Genomic DNA, 15,218 nt, shown 5'->3' with positions numbered 1-15,218 from the left:
ATGTAGAAATAAAAATAATTGTCTTACAACGTTTTTGTTTGGTTGGTTTTGGTTTTTTTTCCTTCTTGTTTAAGACTCCACGTACTACATGGGTCTTGCGGTGGCCTGGGCAAGTGGTCATTGCTGGCTGCCAGATTTTCTGGACAAAGGAAGTGTCTGAAGCTCTGGAAGCTGGAGATTTGTCCAGCAGGCTTTTCCCACAGCTGAGTACCCAGGTATGAAAATGAATGTATGGGTGAGATTTTGCCAGATGGAGACTGTTCAGTCATCAGACCTTACATAACTTATAAATACAGACAGGACAATACTGTAGGAGAAACAGAGATGCAGTCCTGCATAGCTCAGCACAAAAACGGGTAAAAAACCCAGGTTCTTACCATCTTAATCAGTAGGATATTTGTCATCATAAACCTCAAATAATGTACAGGACTGTATGATCATTTCCTGAAGACAGAAAGAAGGTGAAAGATAACTTCTCCAGGGTCACCAAGAAATCAAAGGTGGGGAGGACTGAAGTGATGGACAGTAGATATCAAAATGAAACTGCATCCTTCATATCTGTTCCATGCATCTAATCATACCTAATACCTGGGAGATATGACATCTTCAGCTCTGGGCCGCATCGTGGCTCCAAGTCTTCTTTTCACCTGCAGATGGTAATAATGTAGGCAAAAGTTGGCTCTGAGCCAGCCCTGAGCTGTATTTGCTTTCTGAGCAGTAATCTGTATTTCTTACAAGATAAGAGGCAGAAGTTGCCTGGACACAGCCTATGATCTGGACTTAGCATGCTGTAAGTTTGAATGCATTGTGTTAGTACAGCCTGGGTCTTTGGGATATGGATTGCTTCAGAGTACTTTGTTTTTGTTACATAGCTGGGCAATTTGGTTGCCCTTGTCCGTGGAAAATTGACTAAGATGCAGCGAGCAGTGTTGTCAGCTCTTATTGTGATTGAGGTCCACGCCAAGGATGTTGCAGCAAAGCTGATTGAGGAGAACGTGACAAGCATGAATGATTTTGAGTGGATCTCCCAGCTCAGGTAGAGACCACAGTTGTTGAACCTCACCTGAGCTCCCTGGAGAGTCTTCATTCTCCTTGCCCATCAGCCATGTCCATGACAAATGGAAACAAGAGTTTGCATAGTCTGTAAGCAGTATTCCTAGTCGCCTCTAATGTCCCTGTGGGGAGTGGGATTGAAGTCTGCTAAGGATGCCAGTTCCAAGGCATCTGAGACAGACCTAGTTTTGATGGCATCCACTTTGCCAATATAGACTAAGCCATACCATGGTGTTTCACAGCCTCACTGAAAGGGCATGCTCCTGCCCAAGACAGTGTGGTACTTGATATAACACCTAATTTCAGGTCCTATGAGAACTCCTGTCCACCTGTTGTGTTACCTTACCCTTTCTTCTCTCAAGAGGGAAATCTCATGACATGCAAGTCTCCAAACCTGCAGGCTAAAGTCTTCTGAGCTGCTGTATTGTCTGCCAGCCAGTGTTTATCTTTCTGATGTCATGTTCACTTATCATTAGATACTACTGGACAAGGGGGGACCTGTACATCAGAGCTGTCAATGCTGAATTTATCTATGGCTATGAATATCTGGGGAACAGCGGCCGTCTGGTTATCACGCCCCTCACTGACAGGTAAGGAGATTGTTTTCTGGGTAATAAGTGTAATTTTTTTTTTCTGGATGAACAAGGCTCATTGAAGATTAAACCAAGGATCTGACCATGCTGGTCATACTGCTTAATGTAGGTAAATAGAAACCATTTGTAAACTAAAGGACTACCTGAGACAATGACGTAGGAACACCCTGGCATTGATTCTACTGTATTTCTAGTGATCAGTGCTCACATTGATTGCTTTCACTCTACTTATTCTTAACGTAGTGTTCTGACTCATAAAATGCCCACCTTATAGCTAACGAGCTCTTCTACAAACCAGTAGATAGGGGCATCTAATACTCTAGAATATGCAGCAGCAATAACAGTTTTACCCTTTTGTAACTGTCCTTTTTCTGGAGAGTGAATTTGTAGCTGGTGGCAGAAGGATTTATCCATGCAGGGCCCCATGAATACTAAGTAAGGCCGTATAACTAACTCTGTTGCAAAGTGCTGCATATCTAAGCTGTTCTGCAGAACAATAAAGGATGGATTCCTACCTGTCTCCAGCTGGATAGATCATATGTGTCCCTTACTGAAATCAGTAGTAGAAATGTTTTTCATCATCTGGTCTCTTCTGTGTTGTAGGTGTTACCTGACACTTACAGGAGCTCTGCACCTGAAATTTGGAGGTGCACCTGCAGGCCCAGCAGGAACAGGCAAAACAGAAACAACAAAAGATCTGGGGAAAGCACTAGCAATCCAAACTGTAGTGTTCAACTGCTCTGACCAGCTTGACTTTATGGCAATGGGAAAGTTTTTCAAGGGACTAGCCAGGTACAGTGAAATACTATGTGTCATTATCAAGGAGTGGGTAGGATACAGTTTTTCAGAGCAACCCAGAAGAACAGGAAAGCCTTAGTAAGGGCATTACTGTATTCCAGAATGAACAAAGTTACAAAATTCCTGCCAGAAGGGAGGGACAGTTGAGCCAATTCAAAAAAAAAAAAAAAAAAAAGGATAAAAAGAGATCCTGTTCATTTAAGGCAAAATTAAAATGCTTTGCACCAATCCACTATTAGACATCTGTGCAACTGTTGCCAGCTCTGTCCTTTGTCCTTAATATTATACACATTGAACTGAGATTCAGCCCACAAGCTCCTTAATCTTAAGAAGGAGAGAATTTGCTGAGTGTATCCAAAATTGAGCAGCCAAGAGAGACTGCTCTAAGCCCTGAGGGATCCTCTCAGGGAAGCATCTCGCTCCTACATTTCAAACAGAGCTGGGCCAATTAGTCTGTTGCACACTGGTGAATCTGAATTAGTTACTCTATAAAAGCCGATACTCTTTTCTCAGATGTTTTCTTTGTAAGTAATTTAACTTCCTTCTTAAATCATGCCTTGTGGGAAGATCACCTTCCTCATATACGTGCTTCCAGCTTTATATATAGTCTTCCAAGCTCTGAAAAATGGCCTTAAGAGATGTCTAAATTGTATCTGCTACACTTATAGCTCAGATACAAAACAGGAACTCAACATAATACACCCTTAAAGCCCAAATCTGTAACATGCAGAATTTGCTCCAGGCTGTAGGATCAGACACTGCCATGGTCTTGCAAGGACCATGCACCTTCTCACTCATCACATGGCCTGGGATGCATAGTTCGGGTGAGGGGCAACAGCCCCTTCCACTGTACCAGTACACTGTGGCTGTGTCACTGCCTGCTGTGGAATATTAGGGAGCTTTTCACTTACTGCCTCTGTGCTGCCTCCCCAGTTGTGGGTTTATAATTTTTAGATCTAGCTGAACTTTTGACTGCAAGATTGCTCCTGTGTGATATTCCTGACTCCCCTCATTTTCCTTCCTTGTCCAGCTCTGGCGCATGGGCTTGCTTTGATGAGTTCAACCGCATTGATATTGAGGTGCTGTCAGTGGTAGCCCAGCAGATCACAACCATTCAGAAAGCACAGCAGCAGAGGGTATGTAGTGAACATGTGGATGGGAAGGCAGACAAAAAATCTCCACTTGAGCTAGTCTAGGCAAGTCCTTGTCTTTGCATGCATCTTTAAGGAGGACCAGCTTCACCTGCTCAGGGGCAACTCAGGCAGACGTACTCGAGCTTGGAGAGGCATGAGTAATGCTCTAGCTCTGGCACATCATATCAGGACATTACATAGTCAGCATCCTGGGTGGATTTTGTAACTTTACCCTAGTCTGTGCTGCCACAGTTGCCCACACTCTCACAGGCTGAAGTACATGTCACCTTGAGCTGCAGTGCCAGCAGACTTTGGTGTGGGAGACGGATCCACTGAGCTGATACAAATTGGAGCCATGATAAAGGCAGCCAGTGTTTTGCCATGAGCTGCTCAGCACCACATTTGTCTAAATGTGTTATCCAAGCTTTAGTGGACTCACAAAACCCAATATATGCAGAAAAATGCATACTCATGCACACACAGAATTGCAATGTAAAGTTGGCTTTATATGGAGACTCAGCTGTCAGCCAGTCTAGCAGCCAGCCTCTGCTTTGTTCTCTGGAGACTCAGAGGGGTTAAGACCTGAATCTCCTTCACTTTGGCTTGGAATTAGAAACTTGCTCTCCGTGAATTCTTCTGCATTACTTTATCCCCCATCTGAAATTACTACCTACACAGCTTTAAAAAGGATTTAGGTTTCTCTTTGCCCTCTCTGCCACGAATTAATTCAGGTCCAAACTCTACTGCAGAATAAATGGAAAGATGTTTGTTTACAACTGCAGGGATAGAAGTCTGTTCAAGAGCCAAAAAAAAAAAAAAACAAACATGTCCTATCAGTAAATCTTCCATGAGCCCCATTTCTTAAACAGGGAAAAATATTGCTGGTAGTACTTTATTCCTGCAGTGGGACCAGATTGAGTCGCTACAGTTGTGCACAGCTCTGGGTGTCTGTGCTTGATAATTTAACTACTGAAAGCCATTGTTTTCCTCTTAGAAGATTTTGCTACATTATTTAATTTGCAGGTCAGGCTCTGTCCTTTGAGGATGATCCTATTTCTAATTTTCTAGGTGGATCACTTCATGTTTGAAGGCACAGAGATCCCACTGGTCCCATCCTGTGCAGTCTTTATCACAATGAACCCAGGGTATGCTGGGCGTACTGAACTGCCCGATAACCTGAAGGTAAGGAGGGTAGATTGCATAGACAGAACAAAGAGGGGCGATACAGGTGCTAGATGCTACCCAGAGCACTAGTGTGTCCATGACAAGGATTAGGATGTGATACTTTTGGAAAGTTTCTAGCATAATTTTGAGATTTGAATCACATCTGTAAGCGAGTGGCACTCCTCAGATTGCAGTCTGCAGGGATGCTATCCTGACAGGTGTAAGGCACACTCATGCTGTGTCCTCTAAACAGTTTGGGATAGATATTCAGCCATTTCAGTTTGCTGGAAAAAGCAAGAAACAACAGTGGTTTGATCTTGTCGTGGAACTGTATGTTTCAGGCTCTCTTTCGTCCTGTGGCAATGATGGTCCCAGATTACTCCATGATTGCTGAAATCTCACTCTACTCTTTTGGGTTTAATGAAGCCAAAATCCTTGCAAAGAAGATCACCACAACGTTCAAACTATTGTCAGAGCAGCTCAGCACCCAGGTAGGTGTTAATGTCCATTAAAATTTTTTAAATGTGAGGCTTTCTCAGCCTAGGCACAAAGTACCTAGATGGTTCTCTTGGTGCCTTGTTATAGCATATCACAAAAAGGTCACGACACCCATTCTTCATCTACCTCCCTCCTTTCTAAAGCTCATTTCTCCTCCTGTGGCTGGACTTGCATTCACCTTCAGTCCTAGTTAGGATGACAATGCCAGGACAGTTAAGCCAAGCAGCCCTGCCTACTTCTCCCTCCATCTAGGATTTTTCATCATCCAGTTATTCTCATCTTACTCACCCATAGTCTGTACAGCTGAGGACTAGTTAGTTGTTTGAAGGATCCTGAGAGCACAATTGGATGAAGGAGCAGTTGTTCTGAAGGCATAACTCTCTAGTTTTTCTTTTCTGACTTGCTAAACGAGTGCATGCATAGGTGCTCTCTTTTTAGAGATGACATTGTTTCCTCTGTGCCTTCTCCAGGACCACTATGACTTTGGGATGAGAGCTGTGAAGACTGTCATCTCAGCAGCTGGCAACCTCAAAAGAGAGAATTATACTATGAATGAGGTAAATATGCTTACATTTCACACTGTCATAGACTTATGTGACCTTTTCTGCAGCCACAGGAGAGAGGCAGGATCTTTGAAGTTCTGAGTTCTTAAATCTTTGCAGGAGCTGATCTGCCTGCAGGCTATCAGGGATGCCAACGTACCCAAATTCCTGCAGGATGACCTCAAGCTCTTCAATGGTATTGTCTCAGATTTATTTCCCAAGATCAGAGAAAACCCGGTTGATTATGGCATCCTGGAAGAAGCCATTCGCAAATCCTGCATCAAATTGAATCTGAAGGATGTTGATGGTGAGGGGAAAGGCTCTCCGCAAGCTCCCTCTGGGCCTGGACTTTTGTCCAGTGCTCTGCCCTAGGAAGGAGACAGCTGGTCCCAGACCCACGCCACGTCATCTTCCTCTACAGGTTTTGTGACTAAGTGCATCCAGCTCTATGAAACCACTGTGGTTCGTCATGGCCTTATGCTAGTGGGGCCAGCAGGCTCTGGGAAGACAAAGGTATGGTTGAGACACTGTGCTGGCGCCAGCAAACCATCACCTACCTAGTGATGCAGAGGGTTAAGCTTCACAGAAGACTTGCACTCTGGCGTTTTCAGCTTCTCTCAGATAGAAGTCAGGGGACCAAGGTGCTGCCTTTTAGTATTGATTTAGAGCCATGGGCAAGTATATTAGTAGCTCACTCTTTCGAGTTGGGAGATTAGACTGAAGTTTATTAGCTCTGCTGCAAATTTCTAAGGCTGAGATGTACTCTGACATCTCAAGATGCTTCAGGCCTCTTGCACGGGACATCTAACTTCCTCCCCCTGCATCTGGCATGTTTTATTTCTGTGAATACAGCCAGGCATCACCTTACTATGATGTTATCCTTCACTGTGTCTCCTTTCTCACTGCCTTTTGAATGCAGTGAGAGCAAGTGGCTTTGTCATTATGGAGCCATGGCAGTTAACTCTCTTGCTCTCCTGCTTTTGCAGAGTTATGAAGTCCTGGCAGCTGCAATGACGTCCCTGAGAGGTCAGCCTGCAGCCAGTGGTGGGAATTACGAAGCAGTCAGCTACTTTGTACTGAATCCCAAATCCGTCACAATGGGCCAGCTTTATGGAGAGTTCAACTCACTAACACATGAGTGGTAAAGTACAAAACCTGCTTTCCTTTATTCCAGATGGGAAACATTTTCCTTCTGGTCCTGAGCATCTTCTCTTCAAGGCTGAGAACTACTTAGGGTAGTGGCATAAAACCAGAAGCAATCAAGTTCTTATCCTGACCAAGCTACAATAGCCAGTCACGGCGATTTAAGCTGACATCTTTTATTGTGCGCTTGGCCCAGCTGCCAGCACATGCCCAGACAGTTATTGCAGCTCAGCTGACAGCATTAACTGTGTAACAAGGAGTAATTCAATTGCTTTGGAGCACATGCCCCTCCTCTGAGGTACAGCGGCTTAAAAACACTTGCTTTGCTTCTGAAGAAAAGTGACCTCTGTGCTGCCCACTTGAATTGTTCTGTGTAAATACACTGGTGGCCTTGAGTGATGAGGGAAGACTTTCAGGCATAAAGGAGCGTTTCATTCCTGTTACCAGGGCTCTTGCTTGCTTACATGGTTTGGAAGTGAGAACCAATAGACCTTTTGCCCTTTTGACAGCCAGGTCCTACTGCTTATGTTTCCATATGTGACCTGAGGCTGACGTTGCAGCTCGCTTCATCCAGAAGCTAAGGTGTGAGAAGCAGCGTGAATCTCCCTTTGGCCTTGTCATCTACCCCTTGCTTAGGGGCAAAGCTAAAGACTGTCTTCTGTAAAACCAGAGAAACAAAATAAACATGAAACTAACTGCCTCTAGGAAAAGTAAACATTACTGATGCTGAGACCCAGAGCTGCCCAACCTGGGCTCTGGTGCATCTTTACTGAAGGACATTTTATAGGATATTCTAGTTAAGCTCAACAGTTTATTTATGATGTGACTCTACCCAAGAGCAGCACACAGGCACATCAACATGACAAAAAGAAAAATACAGCAGCTATGTAAAATGTATTTGCAGACAAATCCATCTGTTTTAATCAGCTGAGCTTTAGAACAGACTGTTTTCCCTTGATCTCAGTAACAATACCATGGAATTCACTAGCGCTATAAAAATAACAAATAATTACTTAATAATTGGAGTAGAGTTCAGGGACTGAACAGAAATTCCACTCCAAGTTTCCAAGTACAGATGAAGCTCTAACTGTCCATGGCCAGCATTCCTTGTGTGTTTGCTCTCCTGTTCACCAGCTCAAGCACCACCTAGGTTCACAGGCAGCTGAGGATGGGGAACCACAGTTATAAAAACGGTAGAGTCATGCTCTTTAACCTGGATTCATCCTCCTAACCTATAGTTACCCAGCTGAAGCACCTGAATTAGCAGAGTAGCTGTCCTGAGCCTCCCTTTACACTTTGTGGAGAAAGAGACATCTCCAGAGAGCGGATAACCCATCTATGACCTGTACTGAATGCTGGCAAGGCCTTTTTGCTTTTCACTGAGCACAGAAATGTTAAAGGGAAGCTTGGCATTTTATAGCAAGATGACACGAAGTCCAGATCCTAATGCCCAAAGAAGTTGTCTCATGGTGCCACTCGGGCTCAGATGTATGTCTCAGTAAAAGAAAGAATGTGATGATCCTTGATGCAGCTCATCAACAAGTGAGGCATAGGTATCCTTCAGCACATGAATCAGGATAAGATTCTGGGTTTCTTGACTGATATGGTGGAAGCTTTGCCATTGATTTCAGCAAAAACAGAATGGCCCACGCCCTGCCTTCCTCCCTCCTTTCAGGACAGATGGGATCCTTTCCTCACTCATCCGGCAGGGAGCTGCAGCCACCAACACCAGCAAGAAGTGGTACATGTTTGATGGGCCAGTTGACGCTTTGTGGATTGAGAACATGAACACGGTGCTGGATGACAATAAGAAGCTGTGTCTCAGTTCAGGGGAAATCATCAAGCTGACAGAGGTAACTTATCCCTCCCGCTTTTGCTGCCTGTTGTCTGTTTTCCTTCCTCCCTCCTGGAACAGGCTTGCCTTTTACTTTCCATTTGGTGTCTGTGATGGACTCGTATGGAAATTGGTATCTCAATTAGCAGACCTTTGTTGGCCAGACCTCTGCTGTGCTGCACAAACACAACAAAAAGAGGGCTTCTGTAACAAAGGGGAAAGGGCAGGGCAGCTTCACCAAATTATGCTGAAAGACATCTTAGAAATTATCAAGTCCTTGTTCTCCTTTCTCTCCTTTTGCAATTTCCAGAGCATGACCATAATGTTTGAAGTCCAGGATCTGGCTGTTGCTTCCCCTTCCACAGTCTCCCGCTGTGGCATGGTTTACCTGGAACCCAGCATCTTGGGGCTGGAGCCCTTCATAGAGTGCTGGCTGCAAAAAATCCCAGGCATCATTCAGCCCTTCTCACAGCAGCTAGTGTCTCTCTTCAGGAGATTCCTCAAGGTGAGCTACCGTGCTGTTCCAGCCCTTCTGTGGCTTGGAGCTTGTCAGCTTAGATATCAACCAGACCAGCCTAGATTTAAATACCATTGTGGGAATACTTCAGACTACCAGTATACACACTAATCTATGAATTTCCTGGGTTTAATAGAGGCTATTCACTGATCCCTGCAGATGTGTCTTAGTCTTATTGGTCGTTAGAGTTTGTTTTATTTCCTTTTAAAATTATCTTCTGGATAATGTCATCCCTGGTGCAGCTCTATTGCTTACAGTGGAGTTACTCTAGGGAGAAAGTTGTAAGAACAAGTCTGGTTATTTCAGCTCTTCTCCTGAGCCACTATTTTAATTAATAACCTAGAGCTTCAAAGGAGAGGTCTGAAGGGAGCAAAACATTTAACAGCAGTGATGGCATAAGATGCATGTCACTGTTGCACAGAACCAAAAGGCAGGCCCCAAGGTTTCTTGTGGCTAAGACTGAACCAAGCAGTTTGACTTTTCTCCAGTCAAAACGGTTGTACTCGGGACGCAGTAGGAAATGACAGCATTCTCAGTCATGCCCTCCCTGCTAAATGTAGCTTGCAAGGAGGCAAGATGAAACCAGAACCCTAGAAGGTAAAAGCAAAGTCAAGTGTGTTGGATGGTGACACTGAGCCTCTCCTTACAGGAGGCCATCAGTTTTGTCCGGAGTTCTGTGAAGGAGGTAATTGCCTCAACAGACAGTAACCTCACAAGGAGCCTTCTCATGCTCTTGGAATGTTTGTTTCAGCCTTTCATTCCCACTGAGGTAGGATTTTGCTGCTGTCGCTTGTGTGCACCTGTAACTCTTAAGGGCACTAAGTCATGCAGAGGGTTAGTCACCAGAGAACAGTGTTGGTGCAGAAACGTTACGCTGTAGCTCATCTACGTGGCATAAGGCAATACAACATCCTGCAAAGCACAGGTAAACCTGGAAGGATTATGCATTGCCCACTGAAAGAGCAAAAGAAAAACTCCATGCCTACCAGGCTGGAGGGAAGATGTTCACTTTTATTTATAGCAGAGGGAATTAGAGAATGAGTGGAAAGCTGAGATCAGAGCTAAGCAGCAATGCACTTCATATTGCAGGTCCTTTGAGAAGTAGCATTGAAGAAGGCTGGACAATTTTCAAATTAACAAGAAAAGACTAAATTGTTCTCCCAGCTCCTGTTGAGTGACACTAGCTCAGCAAGGGGAGTCTTTCAAGTACACCAACGAAACAGCAAGTTTAAATCCACAGGATACATTAATAAGGCCTGTGAAAAACTGGCTAGCAAAAGCTATACAGAAGCTGAATAGAATTATGAGCACATTAAGTGCCTGGTGTACCTTAACCATGCCTGAGAATTTTACTTCTCTTCTCTGGTTCTCAGGGAATTGGGATGATTCCACAGGAGAAGGCAGCTCGTATTGGAGAGCTGATTGAACCCTGGTTTATATTTGCCTTGATCTGGAGTGTGGGCGCTACTGGAGATTCCCAAGGCCGCATGGCCTTCAGCTTGTGGCTGAGGGAGAAGATGGCAAAGGAAAAGGTGAGTAAAGGAAAAGAAGATCGCCTCTCATTATAGAGGAACTGGTAATGAGGAATGGGAGTCAGAGCTTCTTGAATGCCTGGAGGCCTTGGATGGGCTTCCTCTTGTGATCTGGTATACCACATCTGCTTCAAACTACAAGGGACCCTAGAGCTGGAAGATCTGGGAGAGAGATCTGCCCCTCCTGGCCTGGGCAGCATCCTGTCAGTAAAGTCTTCCTTGCAGTAGTGCAGATCCTCATATGAATTCAGCTGAGTGGCAGCAAGGTTCACCTTAGCTTTATTCCCACAGATCCAGTTACTTTTCCCAGAAGAAGGAATGGTTTATGACTATAAACTCTACGATGCTGGGCTTAGCAGTGCTGAAGATGATCTGGATGAGGACATCATTAGGGAGGTAAAATATTTCACTTTCAACTCCAAGCTGGGAAATTTGGGGGGAGGGACCAGGAAGCAACACAATCCTGCTGGATTTGGTAGGATTTTCTTATCAAGGGCAAATAATAAAGGCCAATTGGAAACAAGTGAGAATGTTTAAAGTGAAATGAAGCTTTCATGAAAGGAAGAAGGCAGTTTCTTTCCCTCAGGGTTGTGAAGCAGATCTTTTGAATCTGAGCCAAGGACTGGTCAGTTGAGACCTGAATACCTCTGCCAGTGGTCAGAAAAGTGAGAGGGCTTTACAAGTGTGGCTGCTGCAGGAGGACTCAGATGGAGAAGCTCAGGTGGAAAGGTCTGTCTGTGTTAGAAAGCAGTGCACAACAGCAGAACAGCTGTGTGCAGCAGAGTCTGGAGGAGGAGCAAGGCAAACAAATATGCCATCTCTTTCACAGGAGACAGCAGAGCAGCAGGGCATGCAAGGCCCATCTGACTGACAGTTACCAGCCCCTGGGCTGGGGGGAGGAAAGAAAAAAGAGTAAAAATGCTTCCCCTTCTTACAGAGCAAAGTAAGGAGCTCTACGAGAGCATCAGATGCTTAGCAGAAGCTGCCAGCATCATCTCTGTGGGAAGGCCACATGAGGTGGCCAGTAATGCACATTTTCTCAGTGTTCTTCAGCACATCCCTGACAAAACCTCCACCTTACTTGTATGGTAGTCTCTGGGAGGTTAGCCTGTGACTTGATTCTAGCCCAAGTCATCTGTGACTTGTACAAGTACAAAACCTCCCTCTGTCTCTGAGTGCAATACAGGTGATGGTACCAAACATGAATATAGGATCCCATCTAAGCCCTCTTTGGCCCTCTGCCATGGGGACCCTTACAGGATAGGACAGCTTAGGAAAGAATTCCCATTCTTGCAGATATCACAAGTGCTCCATCACCCTTTGATTCCAGTTTTCAGATGGAGGACAAGTATGCTGCTGCAGGTGCAATGATCTCTAACTCTTGGGCTACCTCCCTCACAAAGGAAATGAGTCAGGCACTCACAGCATTGCCATACAGAAAGGTATAGGTGGCAAGACTAGACAAAGGGGCTGGAAACCTGAATTCCTCATCAGAATTTGAGCTACTACACAAGGAGCTGTGATGGGGGAAAACACAGCAGAAATACGGTTTTCCTGTTCCCATTGGGAATTGATACAACCACCCCCTCTAAATACACCCATACCTTTCAGGTGTGCTGGGAGAAATGGCTGGACTCTACGGCAAAGTTCACCATCGTTCCTGATACCAACTTCTGTGACATTATTGTGCCCACGATGAACACAGTCCGAATGGCCCATCTGCTGGAGCTGTTGCTCACTAACCATAAGCCAGTACGTGCCCAGCCTTGTCTTTCATTTTTTGATTCAAGCCTGTTCTCTTCAACAGGGGCACCTTTTCCTCTCCCAGTGCAGTCAGAACCTAGCAGCTACCTGATACTTCGAGATTATTTCCCACTCTCACTGATTTATATTTCTCTGCACAAAAGCTGTGCCTAAGCAATAGGAGCTCTCCATTCAGTCCCCAGACACCATGCCAATGCCCCAAAGGAATATCAACACTCAATCAAAATGCAGCAATTGCTAGATAGCCCATCACCATCCCTCTTTACCTGTTTCCTATGGTTCCATTTCATACTCCTTGGTTGCATTCCTTGCACACCAAGAGATCTGATGAACAGCTGTCCTTACTGAAGAAGCAAGCCTTCTGTCCTCTCCCAGCCTTTGAATGCTTAAGTGGGCAGTAACCTGCCTTTCCTCCAGCAAATGTCAGAGCGCTGAGAAACACAGACTGTATGCCTATGGTTACACTGCATTGTTGATTGTGCTTCTAGGTTCTCTGCGTTGGTCCCACTGGCACAGGGAAGACTGTCACAATTACAGACAAACTTTTGAAGAACTTGCCTCTTAGATACATCACACACTTCCTGATGTTTTCGGCACACACCTCTGCTAACCAAACCCAGGATCTCATTGACAGCAAACTGGATAAGAGGCAAGTTTCCTTTCTGGGTTTGCAAAGGCAGTATCACCGAGCTCAGTGTTTCTATCAGCTTGGCCATGTAGTTTCATACCAAGACCTGAAGGGGTCCCAAGCGCATACATCTGCAGATAACAAATAGGACACACAGAAAATCCTAGCTGGGATTGTGAGAGCCAGTAATAACTTGATAAAATGGCAAGAAAGTGAGAAGGATTAGTAAGGGTCTATAGAAGTTGCTCCAATTCTAGTTATTCCAGAAGGACTACATTTCACAGCACAGGTGTTTGCAAACCCTGGTGTGGAATCTTTATAGAAACTGATGGGAGAAAACATGGTTGCTGACCCCCAGTCCAACTCCCCGTGGTTAACAGCTGCCCTTTTTCCACCCTGCTCTGCCACTGGTTTGAAGTTTCCAACAGATTCATGGGCTCAAGCTTTGCTTTTATTTGCACCCATTTATTCATGTACATTGTGCATAAGTAGAAAAAAAATTTCGATTGTGTTTGGAAAGAAGCCAGTAACTCAAACACCACTCTGGATCTTTTCTGTGCAAAGGCCCAGATAAAGTGATATATGGAGCATAAGTGTAAGGATAGCTGAAACTGCTGACCCAGGAAGCCTCTGGAGAAAAAACTGCTTTTGGATCAAGTTAGGAGTACCTTTGCGACAGGAGTTGTCCTGTGTCCTTATAAGCCTTCTGTCCTTACAGGCGGAAGGGTGTGTTCGGGCCTCCAGTTGGGCGGTCTTTCATATTTTTTATTGATGACTTGAACATGCCCATGCTGGAGAAATATGGTGCTCAGCCTCCCATTGAGCTGCTACGGCAGTGGATGGACCACCAGGGCTGGTACGACAGGAAACAGATCGGTATGACCCAGATCCTTTGCCCAGTAGTCTTGGCAAAAGTTGGCCTGCTGATAGATATGCATACTGCTGTGGAGATTTGTGGTGGGGGTTTTTAGCTACAGCTTAGCATTCATTCCTGATTTTGCACTCTTCAAGGTACTTTTGTGAAGCTGGTAGATATTAATTTTGTCTGTGCCATGGGACCTCCTGGAGGGGGAAGGAATGCTGTCACTCCACGCCTCACCCGTCATTTCAACTACCTCTCCTTCACAGAAATGGAGGACAGCAGCAAGAAGGCTATCTTCTCCACCATCCTTGGCAGCTGGATGGGTAAGTTCTGCAGACAATTGCCACCTTCTCCTCGTGTTACAAGTCAACCTGATGATAATGGAGGTTGGAAGGGGAGGAATAAATATTGATGATCTGATCAAAGTGTTGGAAGCTGGAAATTGCATTAGCTTCTTGAAGATGCTTTTGGAAAAGTGTTGTTTGAATCTTAGCAAACAGAGAGCTCATGTGCTGTTTAGTCTCAGGACTGAACTCTGCTGGTACAAATCAGCAAACTTAACTTTGGCTTTCATGGTTTCATAAGGTATCCCATAGACTAGGCCTTTCAAAGAGGATTTTGTCAGTGATGGGTGGTGCAGATATCCTTCACCTCAGCAAGTGAAGTGGTAATTCAGGTGTTTTGTCTTTTTCTGGCTGGACTCCTAGGAGAAAGAAGTTACAGAGATCCTGTGCGTAAGTAAGAGCAGAAAGATGAGAGAGACTGTGAGCAGAACAGGCTGATGGGCACAGCATGGCATAGCTTACCTGTGCTTTCAGCAGACAGACACTTGCCCAGACAACAGCCTTCTGTGGAAGCAGAGCCTTCTGTTACTTTCCATCTGCTGCAGCCTGTGGACAGCTGAGCAGGGAGGATCTAAACATGGTGCTACAGCACCCAGAAAAAAGGGTTGATTTGGAGCTAAATGAGTCCTCTTATATTTGACAGGGTGGGAATTTAGGATCATCTTTGTAAATGTGCCCTCATCTGCAAATCTGCCAGTAGAAAGGAGTGAGAATGCTGCGCTGTGAGAGACAGAAGCAAAGCAGAGCTTTCTGAGTGCTTGCAATATTCACAAGCATTAGTACCTGACTGTGAGCTCAGGCACACTGAAGCAT

The 15,218-nt window shown here is 45.0% G+C and overlaps 1 protein-coding gene across 6 annotated transcripts in view; it reads left to right on the top strand.

Moving 5' to 3' along the window:
* Positions 1 to 15,218, top strand: part of DNAH1 (dynein axonemal heavy chain 1) — a 76,113-nt gene that overhangs the window by 33,395 nt on the left and 27,500 nt on the right. For all 6 annotated transcript variants that reach the window (XM_075096266.1, XM_075096269.1, XM_075096267.1 and 3 more), the window contains 21 exons: positions 75 to 215; positions 873 to 1,036; positions 1,530 to 1,643; positions 2,250 to 2,438; positions 3,475 to 3,580; positions 4,646 to 4,759; positions 5,083 to 5,232; positions 5,710 to 5,796; positions 5,902 to 6,088; positions 6,203 to 6,294; positions 6,768 to 6,922; positions 8,600 to 8,777; positions 9,069 to 9,263; positions 9,925 to 10,044; positions 10,649 to 10,807; positions 11,099 to 11,203; positions 12,419 to 12,559; positions 13,060 to 13,220; positions 13,918 to 14,075; positions 14,211 to 14,384; positions 14,757 to 14,795. In XM_075096266.1, the coding sequence (XP_074952367.1) occupies positions 75 to 215; positions 873 to 1,036; positions 1,530 to 1,643; positions 2,250 to 2,438; positions 3,475 to 3,580; positions 4,646 to 4,759; positions 5,083 to 5,232; positions 5,710 to 5,796; positions 5,902 to 6,088; positions 6,203 to 6,294; positions 6,768 to 6,922; positions 8,600 to 8,777; positions 9,069 to 9,263; positions 9,925 to 10,044; positions 10,649 to 10,807; positions 11,099 to 11,203; positions 12,419 to 12,559; positions 13,060 to 13,220; positions 13,918 to 14,075; positions 14,211 to 14,384; positions 14,757 to 14,795 (2,929 nt within the window). The remainder of the gene's footprint in view (positions 1 to 74; positions 216 to 872; positions 1,037 to 1,529; positions 1,644 to 2,249; positions 2,439 to 3,474; positions 3,581 to 4,645; positions 4,760 to 5,082; positions 5,233 to 5,709; positions 5,797 to 5,901; positions 6,089 to 6,202; positions 6,295 to 6,767; positions 6,923 to 8,599; positions 8,778 to 9,068; positions 9,264 to 9,924; positions 10,045 to 10,648; positions 10,808 to 11,098; positions 11,204 to 12,418; positions 12,560 to 13,059; positions 13,221 to 13,917; positions 14,076 to 14,210; positions 14,385 to 14,756; positions 14,796 to 15,218) is intronic.

Source organism: Phalacrocorax aristotelis, chromosome 6, assembly GCF_949628215.1.
Source record: "Phalacrocorax aristotelis chromosome 6, bGulAri2.1, whole genome shotgun sequence".
Lineage (NCBI taxonomy): Eukaryota > Metazoa > Chordata > Aves > Suliformes > Phalacrocoracidae > Phalacrocorax > Phalacrocorax aristotelis.
Note: the sequence above shows the minus strand (reverse complement) of the source record. Positions and strands in the feature narration are given on the sequence as shown.